General features: G+C 37.3%; 1 protein-coding gene and 1 pseudogene across 1 annotated transcript in view; both read right to left on the reverse strand.

Annotated features, from left to right (window-relative positions):
• The window catches only part of MDGA2 (MAM domain containing glycosylphosphatidylinositol anchor 2), a gene marked incomplete at its 5' end in the record, with an annotated part of 686,261 nt that overhangs the window by 82,321 nt on the left and 586,082 nt on the right, over positions 1-17,858 (reverse strand). The window contains one exon of the mRNA XM_006896016.1: positions 6,462-6,610. Coding sequence (XP_006896078.1) covers positions 6,462-6,610 — 149 coding nt within the window. The remainder of the gene's footprint in view (positions 1-6,461; positions 6,611-17,858) is intronic.
• Positions 11,427-13,123, reverse strand: LOC102852431 (annotated as a pseudogene).

The raw sequence follows: 17,858 nt of genomic DNA on the forward strand, positions 1-17,858 counted from the left end.
GTGGTATAAGATCAAAGTCATATTTTGGCTCCTGTGGATTTGGTTTAATTTTCCTCAGCTTCAGCTTGAACTTGCATATGAGTAATTGGTGGTCTGTTCTACAATCAGCCCCCGGCTTAATAACTCTAATTATTTAATAGATACGGCCAGATATAAATACTATATTTGTGTTTATCCAATAAATACATTGTTTTTAACTTCAGTTGTGGGTAAAGTTATCCTGGAGTATAAATGACAGTTGGTAAAATGCTTTCACTTTTCACTATCTCTAAAGCAGTAATTTTTACCTTTTGGAAGGTTTCATTTCTTTTTATCTTGGTTTATTTTCTAATTTTGACTACAACCTTCTAATCTTGATCCTGGGGAACATCATTATGTCTGCTTTTAATAAATGAAAGCTATTTCCTCTACTCATCTCATGTGGACATGATGCTGGGAATGGTGGAGGGTCAGCAAAGGAGACAAAGACAACCAGGTGGACTGACACAGTCAGTGAACCTCGCATGGCGCTCTAGTGTATCCGGAAGTATGAGGATGACACAGGATAGAAAAGGGTTCTGATCCATTATTCATGGGATTGCTATGAGTTGTACTCAACTCAATGACATCTAACAACAAAAACAACCAGAATTCTTTAAATTCAGACTTTTTTTGGTAACTAGTGTCTTCCCTCTGTTTCCATGGGTTAGTAAGATTTTATAAGAGGACAGGCTCTTTTCTTATGAGAATAAGCATAATATCACTAAGCATGTGTATTACTAACATTTTTTAGAAGAACTTTTGTCTTCTAATCTCTCCTATAAAAGGCTTATGCAGTAAATTTAGGATGCCTGACAAATCGATTTTGGGTGCAGTTTTGGTTTCTTTTCTTCTGTAAAATCAGCTTCATGGAAGGTGGCAAGAACTTGTCTAGTTGCTCAATATAGCATTAGCTCCTAGACTGTGCCAACCACACAATCAGTACCTCCTTCTTATTTATGAATGAATGACATTAACATTGCTGTCACATGGAACTTTGTACTCTGAATGGTACAAATTATTTGTCCTTGACTCTTACACCTGTAGGTTAGGGGTTCAAATCCACTTAGTGATGTCATGGAAGATAAGCTAGACAATCTGCTCTTTGTAAAGGTTACAGTCAAAGAAACCCTACAGAGCTGAGTCTTACTCTGTAGCATAAAAGAGTTGCCATAAATCAGAATGACTCCATGGCAACATGTTTGGCTATAGCTTTTGTCTAACTTTGAAACGGAAGAATTTCAGGATCTTCTAAATGACTTATTTACTGAAGTTGCCATGACTAACGCCAAGAGAAGCTATTAGGGAAGTATTCTAAAGAGAAATAGGAAGTGGGATTCTTGATCTTGAAAGTGTTGGATATTCACGTGGAGCTTCTAGGAGGCAAATGGAAATACACGTCTGCAACTGAGGAGACGGATCATGGCCAGAAGCATAAATGTGGGGGTAATCAGCCTCCAAGTGGTAACTGATGTCATGAGAGCAAATATGGTCATTCAGGAGAGTCTTGAGAATAGAAGAGGAAAAGGGAAAGGGTAGGACCCTAAGAACACCAAAGTGGGCGTGGTTGATGGAGCTTTCTGGTCCATTCAGCTCAGATGTATAAAGACCTCATGTGACAGAGTGGAACTGCCTCATGGAAGTATCTTGACTATAATATTTATGGAAGCAAATGGAAGCAGGAGTGGCATCCACTTCCTAAACGACATGCCTCTGGAAATGCTACGAACTTTGAGAAATGATGATAGTTATAGAAAAGCTTCAGGTGTTTTGTTCATAGGGTTGCTATGAGTCATGCTCAACTCGATGGCAATCAACAACAACAACAACAAATTATTTTAACTAGGTATTTAAGGACAATATTTCATTTTCCTTTTTGAATGCTAGTCTTTACTGTATGCTTAATTTGAATGGATAATCAAATAAATATGATACTTCTCAGCATTTTAATAGATCAGAACTTTTGGAAGCAGGAGTGACGTCTACTTCCTAAAGAACATGCCTCTGGAAACTCGATGAACTTTGAGAAACAATGATAGTTATAGAAACACTTCAGACCTTTTCTTCATAGGGTTGCTATGAGTCATTCTTGATTCGAAGGCAATCAACAACAGCACAACAACACTAAGACAATTTACTATGTTTCAAAGATGAAACACAAAAAAATAATATCCCTTATGCTTCTTTATTCTTATTGTTGTTCTGTGCCACCAAGTTGCCTGCAACTCATAGTGACTCTATGTACAATAGCTCTGAACTCTGCTCTATCCTGAGCCAACCTTATTGTTTCTGACACAACTACCCCATTACCCCAGTCAGTAAGTCAGTCCATCTCATCAAAGGTCTTCCTCTCTTGCACTGTCCCTCAAGCTTCCCAAGGACTGGTCCCTCCTTGAAACCTGCCAAAAGTATGTCTGACAGAGCTTCAGGATCCTTGACTCCAAGGGGCAGCCTGGTTTCACTCTCTCCAGGATGAACCTGTTTGTTCTTTTAGTAGTGCATGGTATAGTCAATACTCTTCTCCAGTACCACAGTTCAAAGGTGTCCATTCCACTTCTATCATCCCTAGTCATTGTCCAGCTTTCTGATGCATAGCACATAACTGCAAAGACCATGTTATGGATCATGTGCACTTTAGTCTCCATACTGACATTGTTACTCTTCAGTATTCTGGAGATGTTCCTGTCAGCAGACTTTCCAAATGCAATTCAAGAGTGTTGATTGTAGAGCAAGCAACCTAAAGCTGTTAACAACCTCAATCTCTTCACTGTCTATCATGATGCTGCTAACCGGCCCAGTGGTGGGAATCTTAGTTTTCTTCATATTGAGCTTTAATCTATACTGAGTGCTGCAATCCTTGACCTTCTGAAGCAAGTACTTCAGGTCCTCCACAATTTGAGTAAGCAAGGTTGTGTCATCTGCATAGTGCAGATTTTCAATGAGCCTTCCTTTAATACTGATCCACATTCCTGCTCATAGAACGAACCCAGCTTCTTTATGTTGCTGTTAAGTGCCGTTGAGTCATAGGAGACTCATAGTAACCCTATGAATCAAAGTCTTCAACAGTTGTGTGACTTTCATCCTCTCTCGAGGCTCATAGGGCTTCCGGAGGCAAGCTATTATGGAAGTGGATGCCACTCCTGCTTACAAGCTTGTTTTAATAGGGGAGCTCCACCAAACACTGCCCACCATGGGTAACCATTATCACATTTGACACATCAGTGTTACAGTGTTCAGCTTCACAGCAATCATGAGTTACTTCTATACAGCAGTGGACACACCAGGGCTATACGACCTAGAAGAATGTTTGACAAAAAAACAATTAAAAACAGGTCTGAGGCCCGCAAATTCAAGTCACCCACCTTTGGCTTGGTATAGTAGAGTTAAAAAAATACACTGTATAACAGTCTGTTATAAATCATAATTATGCATATTTAAAGTAATGTGACATGATGTCTATATTATATTCAGATAACTTGGAATACAATTTTGCAAGTTTCTTAATTCCTTAGATATCAAGGTAGGCAAACATTCTAATAACCTTTATTTGTCTTTCCTGTTAAGCAACAAATGAAGCAAATAATTGAAAGGCTAGTGGCGGTCTAAGGAGATTAAACAATTGCTTATCTGAGCCTAGAAAGTATAATTAAGACATTAAGTTTTTGAAAAATCATTTTTCCATGAATTAATATTTTAACTTCTCATATAACTTAAACTCTTTTTAAGTTTCAGGAACTATTAATTCTAAAATTTAGTATTTTAAAACATCTTTTTGTTGTTCTTATTTAAGACACATAGAGCCTTTCATAAGAAAAGTATATATAATACTGACATCTGAGTATGTCATCATATTTGCACATCACCAATATAATTTTATCAAAATTTCATTCACTAATGAAAAGCAATGATGTCAGTCTGGAGACTAAAGTGCTCTTGATACAGGCCATGGTTTTTGCAATCACTTGCTATGCATCAGAGAGCTCTACAATGACTAGGGAGGATAGAAGGAGAATTGATGTCTTTGAGCAGTGATGCTGGAAAAGAGTATTGAAAATACCATGGACTGTTAAGAGAACAAACAGGTTCATACTGGGGAGGGTTAAACCAGGCTGCTCCTTGGACGTAAGGATTGTGAAGCTTCATCTGTCATAATTTAGACATGTTGCAAGGAGGGACTAGTTCTTAGAGAGGAATATCATGCTTGGGAGGGTGGATGGACAGCAGAGCAAAGGAAGGCCCTCTAGGAGATAGATTGATTCGGTGACTGGGGTAATACGATTGGCACAAGATAGAGCAGGGTTTAGGGCTATTGTACATAGGGTTGCTATGAGATGCAGGTGGACTGGACAGCATATAACAACAAGAACAACAACGTTACCAAAAAGCTGAAAGGAATTATATACTTAGTTTACCAACTCCATACAACTGTGGATGCAATAACATAACAGTAATATTATAATTTTATTTAGTAATAACAACAAAAGGTTTAACCATTTCTCAAATAAAAGTCAAGTAGAGTTCTTTAGAACTAGGTTTGCAATTAGTTAGTCCTAAAGGTCCAAAATTATTTTTTAGACTTTATTATATGAATATATTGATGAATTAAGTTTATGTTTTATTGTAAAAGCAGAAATATTTCCACTAGAAAATAACAGATATTTTAGGTTCTAAGAAATTCTTAGGTAAATAGGCTCAAAATAAGAATGTTGTTGTTAGGGGCTGGGCTGAGACACAAAGAAATCTCTTAAACGATGAACAAAAAAAACTTCACTATCTAATTATTACACATATACATTGTTATTGTTCTTGTGTACCACAGAGTCAGAACAAACCCAGAATTGACTTTCCAGTGGGTTTTGAGGGTTGTAAATAGCACAAGAGATCATCTATCTTTCTCCTATGGAGTAGCAGGTGGATTTAAACCATGTGCTTTTTTTAAAATGATTTGTTTGTTTGGGTTTTTTTGAAATATGTGTGTGTGTGTGTGTGTGTGTGTGTTTGTGTGTGTCCCTCTTGACCCCAAACTATGTACTTTTCCACAGGCAGCACAATTCCTTGAGAAAAGTTCAGCCAGAGTGCCCTTCAGAGGCAAGGATAACAAAATTTTGTCTCACTGACTGCGGACATGTTGCTAGGAGAGGCTATTCCTTGGAAAGTGACATTATGCTTGGATAGGTGGAGGGTCAGGGAAAGAGAGAAAGACCTTCAAAGAGACTGATTTGACACAGTGGCTGCAGAATTGGACTTAAGTGTGTCTAAGATGATGAGGATGACACAGGGTTTCAAATCTGTTGTTCATAGGGTTGCTTGCTATGAGTTCCATTGACACAGTGGCACCTAAAAACAAGAAGTCACCAGAGCTTACTCATGTACATTAAAAATATTCAATTATCAAGGTCTTTTTTTTTATTGTGTGGACATGAAAGAAAAGAACTGGTTTAATCACAGTATAGTTGAATGGACTGTTGTTTATGGTTGATGACTCTTTGTTCAAGCAAATTTTATCCTTTTGCTGTCTGAAATTTTGTTTTGTGATACAGCATAAAAAGCAGAACACGTTTTTTGCACAATTGTAAGTAACACAAAATTGTTAAGAAGAACTAATATCTTATATTGTAATCAAATATCTCTTAAAAATATTCTGTTATTCTGAAATCATCAGATAATATCCTAACAAGAAAAGATGTAAAAGTCTACACTTAATTTTCAAAATTTGATTTACAATGAAGAATTAGAATGTTTAACATTAGCTCATTTGGAAACTATTTGGGTTTTCTCCTACATAATGTTCAACTCTCCTGTTGTTCACTGTCCTGGAGTCTAAACTGACCTGGATCTTACCCACTATCAGGTTTTCAAAGGCTGTATATTGCATGGGAAAAAACTGCTTATCTTTACCCATAGAGCAGCTAGTAGATCCAAACTGCCTTTACTGGCAGTGCAATTCTCTACACACTCTGTCACTAGAACTAAACTGCTTTGGGAAACGATAATTCAGTTGATCTTCTTTTTTTAACTTAAATATTTTTTATTCTTGGCACATATAAAATTAATTTTTGGAACATATATTCTCTGAATACCTTAGAATAGGAATATATAAGATATTTAGCTTCTTAAGAAATAAGACAAAAGGTTATACACTAAAGGTTAATGTAAGATCTTTTAAATAAACTTCCTCCCTTAGTAATTATACCGTATCATTTCTCCAATATATGTAGTGATGAAGGATTTCAGAAAGCCCTTATGATGTTGCTTTAATATTGCTGCTGTAATGGTAGAAAATGTGTGAGTTAATTTAAAATACTTGTCAGGGATTAAGAACAATTTTGTATATACTACTAATAAAACATAATACATAATTCATGCAGAATAAGTAGAAAATTACAGCAATATGATCTTCACAAAAAAGTAAATGCACAATAAAGCACAATTAAATTTCTCACCTGCCTAATACCCAAGCGATATGCAACAATGCGATCCACTGCATCAGGATTCATTTGAGTCCACTGCAGACTGTAAGAATAAACACGATGCCTGTTCTGCCACACAGGGTTGTAGGTGTCATAATAGAATTCTGGAGCATAAGCCTTTCCTAAAAACAGAAAGAGTGCTTACATTTTAATGATGACACATTACAGCTTAAACATATTCGTTGTATGTTTAGGCATTTTGACTATCTTATGTTCCATAAGTAATTATTCTAATTGAAAAGGTTATTAAAATTTAATGCATTTGGTATTAAAGCCTGTTAAATCCAATGTTTTCCTAAACATAAATTTAAGAATAGATGTAAGGTGATTTCTTGGTTGATTAGATGAGTGATGTGAGAGTAAGAAAGAAATCACAGATGACGTCAAGCTATCTTGTCGAAGCAATCAGAAGAATAGAATTTCTAACAACTGCTATGGAGAGTAATGGAAAGATTGTGTTTTGGGGAATATAATCAGGAAGTTAATTTTGAACAATTTATGATACCTTGGTAGAGACATCAAATAAAATAAATACATAGTTGTGACACTAGTCTGTGGTACATTAGAAGTGAAGCCTGGAGACAAATTTTTGCTACACATTGGTATAAAAGTCACATTTAAAGTCATGAAATTGAAAAAATTAGAACTAAATACAGAAGAGTTAAGTCTCAATCACTGGGCAACCGAATGTTAGGAGGGATGGAACAAGTTGTTACCCCATGAAAGTCTATGATGGAACAAACAGTGAATAGGAAGAAAACAAAAAGGTAGTATTCTAAAAACCAAAAAGGTATATTTAAAAATAAGCAACTCTGTAAAAAAAAAAGTCACTGAAGATGAATAGTCATAATATCTATGACTTAAATGACTGTTAGAAAACTTTCGTAAATTAAAAAGGTATTTTATTTAGATTTATGAAGTATGAAGTGTATACAATGTCTACAAACCATATAAATAATTTCAGTTTTTTTAATTATCAACTTGCAAAATGTATAAAATGTGAGCAATGAAATTTCCAAGTTATTTATATTCTAATTTTTCACACTTCCTCTATTTATTATTTAACAACTATCATAAATAACTAAAGAAAGCTTATTAAATACTAAATAGTGTTGTAGGCATTAATCAATGAAGAGGAATGGTCTCTGTCTTTATAGCAATTTTCACTTAATGATAAGTAAAAATGTCTATATAACATTTAAAACTCAACATTTTTCCCTCTATTTAAAAAAATTATACTCAATATCTCCCAGTTTTTGTTCCTTTATTGAAGAACTCTCTGACTTAGTTTTGCATATTTCTTCATCATTAATAACCTATCATCTAGAATATGCAAAAAGTGTTAATCCAATAAAGAAAGAAACTGTAAGCAGAAAAATAAAAGAATTTTGAACATTAGTAATGAAAGCCATTTTCATGGAGAGGCTCATAGGAAGGAAATAAATGATGAAAACTAAACTAATTTTTTCTTTATTACTATTTTAGTTGAAGTGAAGTCACCTAACATAAATTAACCCTTTTAAGTATGCTATTCACTACATTCACAATGATATGCATTGTTCACCTGTAAAAAGCTTCCCATACTCATTAAACAATCACTTCTCTTCACTCCTTAACTTCAGCTGTCACTCAACAGTCTTTGTGTGTTTATGTGTTTATTGTAAATATTTAATATAAATGGAATAATAAAATTTGTAAACTTTGTGCCTGGTTCATTTACTGTCTATAAGTGTATACACAACATAGATGATAGCAGTATTTCATAATTTCCAAATTTAATTTTTCATTAGGTTTACTTGTGAAATGAAAACTAATTATTTCCATTTTAGTAATATTAATATTGCATCAATACTTCATACGATTTGACAAAAATGTTATATGATAACTCACTTGGGGGAACAGAGTAAAAATATATACAAAGTATTTTATATAAAAAGTAGTCTCTATAAAACATCTGCCACATTCATTTTAATTATTTCCGTTTTTTATACGAGCAGTTAGGAAATCAAAAGACAAATTGCATTGGGAAAATCTGTAGTCATGGACCTCTCCAGAGTGCTGAAAAGCAATGATGTCAGTCCAGAGACTAAGGTGTGACAAATCCAGGCCATGGTCTTCGCAATTACCTGTTATGCATCAGAGAGCTGGACAATGACTAAGAATGACAGAAGAAGAATCAATTTCTTTTAGTTGTGGTGCTAGAGAAGAGTCTTGAAAATACCATAAGCTTCCAAGAAAACAAATCGGTCTATCTTAGAGAGTGAAACCAAGCTTCTCCTTGGAGGCTAGGATTTTGAAGCTCTGTCTCACATTCTTTGGGCACATGGCCAGGAGAGAGCAGTACTTGGAGAAAGACATCATGCTCAGAAAGGTGGAGGGACAGTGCAGGAAAGGAAGACCTAGATGAGGTGGAATGATATAGTAACTGGAGCAATGGAGTTGGTGTGTTGGAATTAGTGAGACTGGCTCAGGACAGGGCAGGCTTCAGAGCTGCTGTACATAGGGTCGCTATGGGTTGTAGGTGACTCAACTGCACATAATAACAGCAATAATAAGCTATTTTTTTATTCACTACTAAACTATAACATATATTTCTATTTTAGGTCAGGATTTATTTAGCAGAAAGGAAACAAATTATTGCATGAGAAACTTAATACTCCAAACATTCCTATCAAGTTGTATATGCAACCCAATTGTGCAAAATAAAATTACAAAAGTTTATTTTGTGGTATTTCAAACACAGAGTGTTATTAAAAATAATTATCCTGTATCTTTCCATTAAAAAGAATAATGAGCCACTTATATATTGTTTGTGTTGCTAGATGTCATGGAGTTGAGTACAGAACATAATGAACAACAGAACCATGATCTATCTTGGGCCATCCTGGTAATTTCTGACATATCTGAGTCCATGGTGCAATCACTGTTTAAATCCATCTTGTTGAGAGTCCTCCTCTCTTTCACTGACCTGCCACATTCTCAGGCATGGTTCTCTTTTTCAGGGAAAGTCCCCCCAACAACATGCCCAAAGTGTATGAGACAAAGCTTCACCTATCTTGCCTCCAAGGAGTACCTTGGCTGCACTTTCCCTAAGACACATCTGTTCATTCTTTTTGCAGCCAATTGGATGTTTGGTACTCTTATCCAACATGCAACTCAAAGGCATAGATATTTTTCTCCTGTCATCCTTATTCACTACCCACTTTCAGATGCATAGCAAGAGACTGAAAAGACCATGGCCTCAATAAGGCACATCTTAGTTTTCTAATTGACATTATTTTTCCTTACTACCTTTGAAGGTTTTTGACAGTAGATTTACCCAATGCAATAAGTCTCCTTATCTCATGTCTACTCTATTTCCTAAACAACATGCTCCAGAAACTCAATGAGCTTTGATAAATGTTGATAGTTGTAGAGGGTCTTCAGGCCTTTTGTTCATAGGGTCGCTATAAGTCATGCTAGACTCAAAAGCAATCAACATTGGTGCCAAGGATGTTGATTGTGGATTCAAGTAAAATAATAGCAATGACAATTTCAATCTTTTCTCCATCTGTCATAATGTTACCTATTGGTCCAGTGGTGGTGATTTTGACCTCTGAAAAAAGAAATCTTAATATTTTCCCAACATTTTCATTTTGTCTCCTATAAAAGTAACCTTACTCCAAAGAATTGTCAGCAAACAATTAAAATTCAGAAAATGCAACTTACATGGGTAATATAAATCTAGAATATTTTACATTACATTACAGAAACTACTAGTGTTAATACTATTTTGCTTTAACCATTCTGGGAGTACTAAGATCATATGTTTCAGCTCTGAAAAGTAGTTTTTTTTTAAATAAAATCAAAGATTAGGAGACATATTCAGAGATAAATGTGTGTGAAATCATCAATTCAAGCTATTTGGGCTGGAAAAGAAAAAGGAAATATTTCAAAGCCATCGGCAAATTGAACTTTTTAATAGTTGAAAATATATCATGGATGGGAAAAAATTACTAAATGTTAACATATCTATAAAATATATTGAATATTAATGATGTCTACTAGAATGATTGCATGATGAAAATTTGCTGTTAGAGACATCTTCAGAGTACTGAAGAGCAATGATTTCAGTTTGGAGAATAAGGTGAACCTGATTCATGCCATGGTCTTCCAATTACTTACTTTGCATCAGAAAGCTGGACAATGAATAGGGATGATAGAAGAAATGATGCCTTTCAGCTGTGGTGCTGGAGAAGAATATTGAATACACCATGGACTGCTAAGAGAACAAACAGATTCACCCTAGAGAGGTCTGAAAATCTATCTTACATAATCTGGGCATGTTGCAAGGAGGGACCTGTCCTTGGAGAGGGACATCATGCTTGGAAGGCTGATGGGACAGCTCAGGAGAGTTAGACTTTGATGAAATAGATTGACTCAAGTGACTAGTATAATGGGGGTAGATGTGTCAGAGACAATAAGGTTGGTTCAGGATAGAACAGGGTATAGGGCTGTTGTACATAGGGTCACTATGAGTTGCAGGCAACTTGATGGCAAATAACAACAAAAATATTTATCTTTTTTTTTTATTTTCCAAACAATTTTATTGAAATGTGCCAAGAGTACATGAATAGCACAAATGTATGAAGAGGGAGGAAGAAAAAGGAAAAAAAATTCACATGTACAATAATTTTTTTTTAAGTGAAAGTTAATCTTGGGAGATATCAGTTCCCCTTCCCCACCCCCTCAAGACTGCCGGCATTTCTGTTATGGTTAAGCCTCTACTAACCTAGTATTAAAAAAAGAAATACAAGAACTTCTGTGGGGGAGGGGAATAAAAACACCAAAAAAAGAGCCAAACCCACCAAACAAAAGAGAAAGCAACCTAAAAACAAGAAACGGCAAAAAACAAAAATTGGTTTTCCTGCTCTGATGGGAATCTTCTTGGACACCTAATTAGGAGGCATGCTGAGCAGTGGAGAAACACAACTTCAGGGTGTATGGATATGGCCCATTTGGGGTTTTTCATCTGGTAATGGTTCAGGAAGCCCAGTGTCTCCAGGGCATCACTCTTGGATTCCCACTCCAGCAGCCCAGAGGAGCTGCGTTCACTCTTGCCTGAGAACACTTTCACAGAAGGATGGCTGCTTCAAGTTCTCCTCGGTCACCTCCAGGGGAGCATTGAAGAAATGCAGCACACTGCTTGGGTGCTGGATGCGGTTCTTGGCTGCCTGCTCCGGGGTGGAAAATCGATTGTTTCTTGAGCCATTAAAGTCTTTGTAATTTCAAGACCTGTCTTCTAGCCTGTATGACTGACCAGGCATGATGGCTGGTTGCTTGGAGACACAGACATTCAGCTTCTGCTCAAACATGAAGTTGTTGTTGAGGTGGGTGATGGCCCGGTCCACGGCATAGCCATCAGCCATTTCTACCATGGCAGCCCCTGGCTTGCTTTTCATGAATTTCACCTTCTCCACATTGCCATACAAGCAGAAGACATTGAAGACGCGATCACAATTCATCTTAGACTGATTCAAGCCATAGACTATGAGCACGGGGCCGTCGCCGTGGGGGCCATACTCGGGTGGCGGGGGAGGGGGTGGGGGATGCCCATACGGAGGGCCATAATGGCTGGAGCCCCGGCGGTGACCCCCCCACTGGTGGGCCCATCCGTCTCCCTTCGTAGTGAGGTGGGGGGGGGGCATAGCCCTCATCATGATAATGGCTGTGGTATCCACCGTGGGGCCCTCCATATTCTGCAGGGTGATCTCCTAGGAGTGGGGGCTGTCTCTGGCGTTTGTTGGGGTTGCTGCCAGGGTCACCTTGTCCACTGAGTTGGGGTTTGTGTAATCCCAAGTATCCTGACCATTCTTGAAGATATTCAAGCGTGTAGGCTTTGCATATTCGATCTTCAGAGTGCAACAGCCAGAATAGGTGTCAGCCCCATTGAGGAGGCCTTGGCCCGCTGTGCACTTCGTACAGAATCAAACTCCACCATGGCCTGGACACCATTCTTGCGGAAAATGACAATTCTCTGGACAGGTCCACAAGGGTTACGGATAGTGTAAAGAACATCCGTAGTAATGGAGTAGATGGGATTTAGGATGGTCAAGAGCAGTATGCTGTTGACACTCCGAGAGTCATCTGAATCCTCAGGGCGAGAGATCTTCTGGCTGGTCGAGTAATTGACAAAAGCTGGGTGACCAGCAATGTAGATTTGGTTGTCGGCTGCATAGTTCACTGCATTGCAAGCCCCCAACACGTCTTCAAACTCCATCAGAGCCTGTCTCTTTTTAGGCATTACAACCACATAACTGATGGGTCCAAATTTCTGTAAAGCCTCCACGAGGTCAGCCTCCACCACACCATCAATCAGGCCCCTGATGTGAACAACCGGCGAGGCAGGTGTTTTATGCGGATCATCGTAATTCTCATCTCTCTCTACTGGTTTTCTCTTCAATGAATTAGAAATCTTAATCTCTACCCCTCCGCCGCCGCCCGCCACCCCCGGATCCTCCGCCGCGACCACCGCTTCCGTGCTGGTCGCAGGCGTTGTCAGTCTCAAGCCGTTTAGGCGCCTGGCCGCCCTCACTGCTGCCGCCATAGTAGCGTAGTAACCCTAACCCTCCGCCCGCCGCCGCCATCTTCACCATCGCTCCCGCCCGCCCCCGCTGCTCGTCTGGTTGCTGCCTCTGCTCCAGATGCCGCCGCCGCTTCTCCCAACAAAAACATTTCAATGATACGTCTTTTAATTTAGAAATGTTTCAATGATGCAGAGTACTGAATAATCTATTTCTAAATAGTAATTAATTTTCCTTCATTTGAGATATTTCATTAACACTCAAACGATCAATTAACAGGATAGAGATTAGTTCTGGCCACAAAACAAAAGTACAGGAATTTCCAGGCTTGAAGGTACAGCTTTGTGAAAGGTGTGTATATTGTCAGGTTAAGTTTGACATTTTCTTATTGTTGTTATGTGCCCTCAAAATGCTTGCAACTCATATTGACTCTATGTACAAGAGTCCTAAAACCTGCTCTATCCTTTGTCAACCTTATTGTCTTGGACACATTGACCCCATTACCCCAGTCACTGAATCAATCCATCTCATCAAGGGTCTTCCTCTTTTGCGCTCCCAAGCATGATGCTCCTCTCCAAGGACTGGTCCCACTTTGCAACATGTCTAAGAGTATGTTAGACAAAGCTTCAGAATCCTTGCCTCCAAGGAACAGTCTAATTTCTCCCTTTCTAGGATTAATCTTTTTGATCTAGCAGTCCATGGTATACACGACACCCTTCCCCAGCACCACAGCTCTCTGATGCATAGCAAGCAATTGCAAAGACTATGACCTGGATCAGGCACACTTTAGTCTCCAGACTGATAATGTTGCTCTTCAGTACTCTGGAGATGTCCCTGACAGCAGACTTTCCCAATGCAATTCATCTCTTGATTTCCTGGCTCCTGGTACCAAGAGTGTTGACTGTGGAGCCAAGCAAACGAAAGCTGTTAACAATATCAATCTCTTCACCATCTATCATGATGCGGCCAATTGGCCCAGTGGGGAGAATCTTTGTTTTCTTGATGTTGCACTTCAATCCATATTGACGGCTACAGTCCTTGACCTGCTGCAACAAGGGCTTCAGGTCCTCCTCTACTAATTTTATATTAAATATGGTGTACACATGGCAGAACGTGCATATCCACCTTATTTAATGAGCTTAAAAATTATTTTTTCCATGTTACATGGTTCTGGTAAAGAACAACTGCTCTGCAAATTTACTAAGATGCTATGTTATGCTTTTAACAGAAAAACTCAGTAGTTCAAATCTACCATCTGCTCAGCAGGAGAAAGACAGGCAACTTCCTCCTGCAAGAATTTACACTCTCAGAAACCCAACAGAAGGTCGCAATGGGAAATATCAATTCATAAACACCGAGGAAGGTCCTATACATCATTTGTTTTAATAAATGCCTGAGCTGAATCTAGTGCAAGGTGATGTGAGCCAAGAATTTGGAGCTAAAATGAAGTTAATGACATAATATGGGTTAAAAAAAAACATAGAAACATATTATAGGCTCACAAGAAACTATCTTTGGTGAGATGCTATTTTCTCCCCCCTGATAATTTTTTCCCTTCTTGGTGCTGCATTCCTGATACAAAGATTAGCATCTCTAAAGCAAAGGTGATGGATATCAAGGAATGTGGTGGATAGGCTGGAAGAACAGAGTAATGACAAGGAAAGGACTCTTACACTGAGCATTTAAAAGCTTTTTGTTGTCTTTCAGGGGGGTAATCAGCTACAAGCCATTAATGTAGACTGCCATAAGAATAAGATTGTTTATCTAAATGAATATTTTAAAGAATATTATTTTGACTCTGCAGTTTAAAATTCCCTCATGGCCTTGTGCATAATATAAAATTGTTTACAAAAATCTATTTTTAAGGTTGTTGTTTTAATGTGCCGTTGAGTCACCTGTGACTCAGAGTGACCCTACTACGTACAGCCCTAAGCCCTGCTCTATACTGTGCCAAACTCACTGTCTTTGACAAACCTACCTCGATTACCCCAGTTACTGAATCAATCCACCTCATAGACGGTCTTCCTCTCCTGTGCTGTTCCTTCACCCTCCCGAGCATGACATCTTTCTCCAAGGAGTGGTCCGTCCTTGCAACATGTCTGAAGTATGTCAGAAAAAGCTTCGCAGACAAAGCTTCCAAGACAAAGCTTCCAAGAAGCAGCCTGGTTTAACCCTCTCCAGGATGAATCTGTTAGTTTTCTTAGCAGTCCAATACTCTTTCCCAGCACCACAGCTCAAAGGCCTCAACTCTCCTTCTAACTTCCCTAGCCATTGTCCTACTCTCAGACACATAGCAAATGATTGCAAAGACCATGGCCTGTATTTGGCACACCTTAAAAATTAAAACACAACTCAACCATTTTTGTCTTATTCTTCATGTGAGACCAGACTACACTAGCTCTCCACGAGATTTCTAAGGCTGTAGATACACACAAAGTGTTTCCCACCGTCCATTGATCCCCTGGTAGACACAACCAAAAGAAAAATTGGGATCTTTGAGTTAGCAGTTCCACTTTTTGTGGACTAGGTCACCAGAGCACCTCATCTAAATACCCAAATAGATTAATTTCCCCCTAAAATTTCATCATAACCTTTACAGATACTTAGAGTTTATTACAAACGTGTTATAATACATAATTTTAAATATTTTCTATTGTCTTTATTGTCACTAGGTGCAATGATTTCCCATGGAATATTAGATAAAGAAGTATTTTTGAGAATATCTATTCCAAGTGTTATGCCACAGATAATAATTTAGTGAGAGTGGAAAGTATGAATGTTGATACAAATAAATCATTACATACAATGCAATCTATTTCTAAGTTTGACTCTGATACATGGAATTCTTAAAATGTTGGAAAAATTTTACTTTAATCAACTAATTACACTATGTTAGAATTAAAGATGGAAAATTATTATTTACAGATATCTGTTGACATTTAATTAGTTCTAAGTTTCAGTAACCCTATGTTTTTGTTGCTAGGTGCCATTGAGTTGAGTGAGACTCATATTGATCCTATAAACAATAGATCTGAACTCTGTCATACATATCTGTGTCATTGTCATTATTTCTGAGGTACTCGAGGCCATTGTAAGAGTTTTTGTGTCAATCCATCTGGTTGAGGATCTCTCTTTCATCTATTTTCCACCTTTCCAAACCCAATGTCTTTCTCCAAAGAATAGCCTCTCCTAAGAACATGCCCAAAGTGAGATGAAACTTCACCATCCTTGCCTTCAAAAAGCCACATGGCTGCACTTTTCCCAAGACGTATTTGATCAGTTTTGTTTTTGGGTTGTTTTTCTTTTTTTCCCCAGTCCATAGGATATTCAGTATGATTTTCCAACATCATTGCTTAGAGGCATCAATTTTTCTTTCATCTTTCATCTTTCTTCATTGTTCAGCTCTTAGATGCATTTAAAGTGATAGAAAAGACAATGTCCTGAATCATGCACACCTTAGTCCTCAAATTTGAATCTATGCAATCTGAATAATTTAAAATCATCTTAAGTATAGCTCTGAGGAATTTAACACCAATGATTTAAGACTAAATGTGTTGTGGGATGACATCAAAATATCATCTATGAAGAGAGTTAAATATCATTATAAAGATAGAGGTGAAAGAAAAAACCAAAATGCATGTCAAAAGAGACTGAAAATAGCACTAGAGCATCAAGAAGCCAGAACAAAGGGAAGAGATAATGAAGTAAAAGATCTGACCAGAATATTTCAAACAGCAGCTTATGAAGAAAAAGAAATGTGTTATAACAAATGTAACAGAGACCTGGAACTGGAGAGTAAAGTGAAGAACTTGATAGGCATTTCTCAAGCTCAAAAACAAAACAAAACAAATTAATTCAAGCCTCGAGTTGTAATTCTGAGAGAAGTTATGGACAAAATCTTGAATGAGTCAGGATGTAATCCTACAAGATAGAAAACAATTGTTCTACAGGCTTTCCAAGAGTATAAATAAATTTTTATGAAAGCAGACTGTCTTGTTTTCTACTGACAAGTGGCTGGTGAGTTTGAAGTGTTAAACTTTCAGTTTCAACATTATATCAGCAGATGGGGAAAAAAACCCATATATATATATATAAAACACTGAGCCTCGAAATTTTAATTGATATCAAGTCAGAACCAATTAATAGGGAGTTTGTAGAGGAAATTAATTTCACAGGAAAAAAATTCCTATCGTTCTCCTAAGGAGATAGATTGAAAATGCTCACTTTTGGGTTTGCAGGACAACTCCCTGTACACCAGGACACCAAAGCTCAAATACTTATTAGTAACAAAGAATAAATGATCAGAAATCATTTTGAGTGGTTATGATTATATACAGTTTTAAGTTTTAGAGAATAGTTAATGTTGTACTCTTTTAAAAAGCATTGTAAAGGAAAACGCTTCCAGATTTCATTTAGCATAGGTATGTGGAAACAAAACAAAAATAAGTGCTCATTTTTTCCCCTATTTTACAGTGAATCTATTAAATGCTTACATATAACATGTTGCAAGAAGCACAAAATACCTTTTTAGTTGTAACTTTAAAATAATTTTAGGCTCTGGCATACAAACATGACATCTACTGGTTAAAAAGGGAAAGGAGGGTTTTTGTGTCCGTTTTCTTGCATCCTGGCATGGTTTTTTCTCCCAGCAAGCTTATCAAGAAAAGCAAATTCTTACTCTTTTATATTATAATTTTATTTTGACAGAATGTTGCTACAGGTAAATATTTTTAAACCAATTGACCTAGAGTTATATTCATTTCCTAAACTGACAGGAAATTTTAGTCACATTGTTTATAGTTTATAT

This window comes from Elephantulus edwardii, unplaced genomic scaffold (assembly GCF_000299155.1).
Source record: "Elephantulus edwardii isolate Elephantulus edwardi_28Jun2011 unplaced genomic scaffold, EleEdw1.0 scaffold00179, whole genome shotgun sequence".
Classification (NCBI taxonomy): Eukaryota; Metazoa; Chordata; class Mammalia; order Macroscelidea; family Macroscelididae; genus Elephantulus; species Elephantulus edwardii.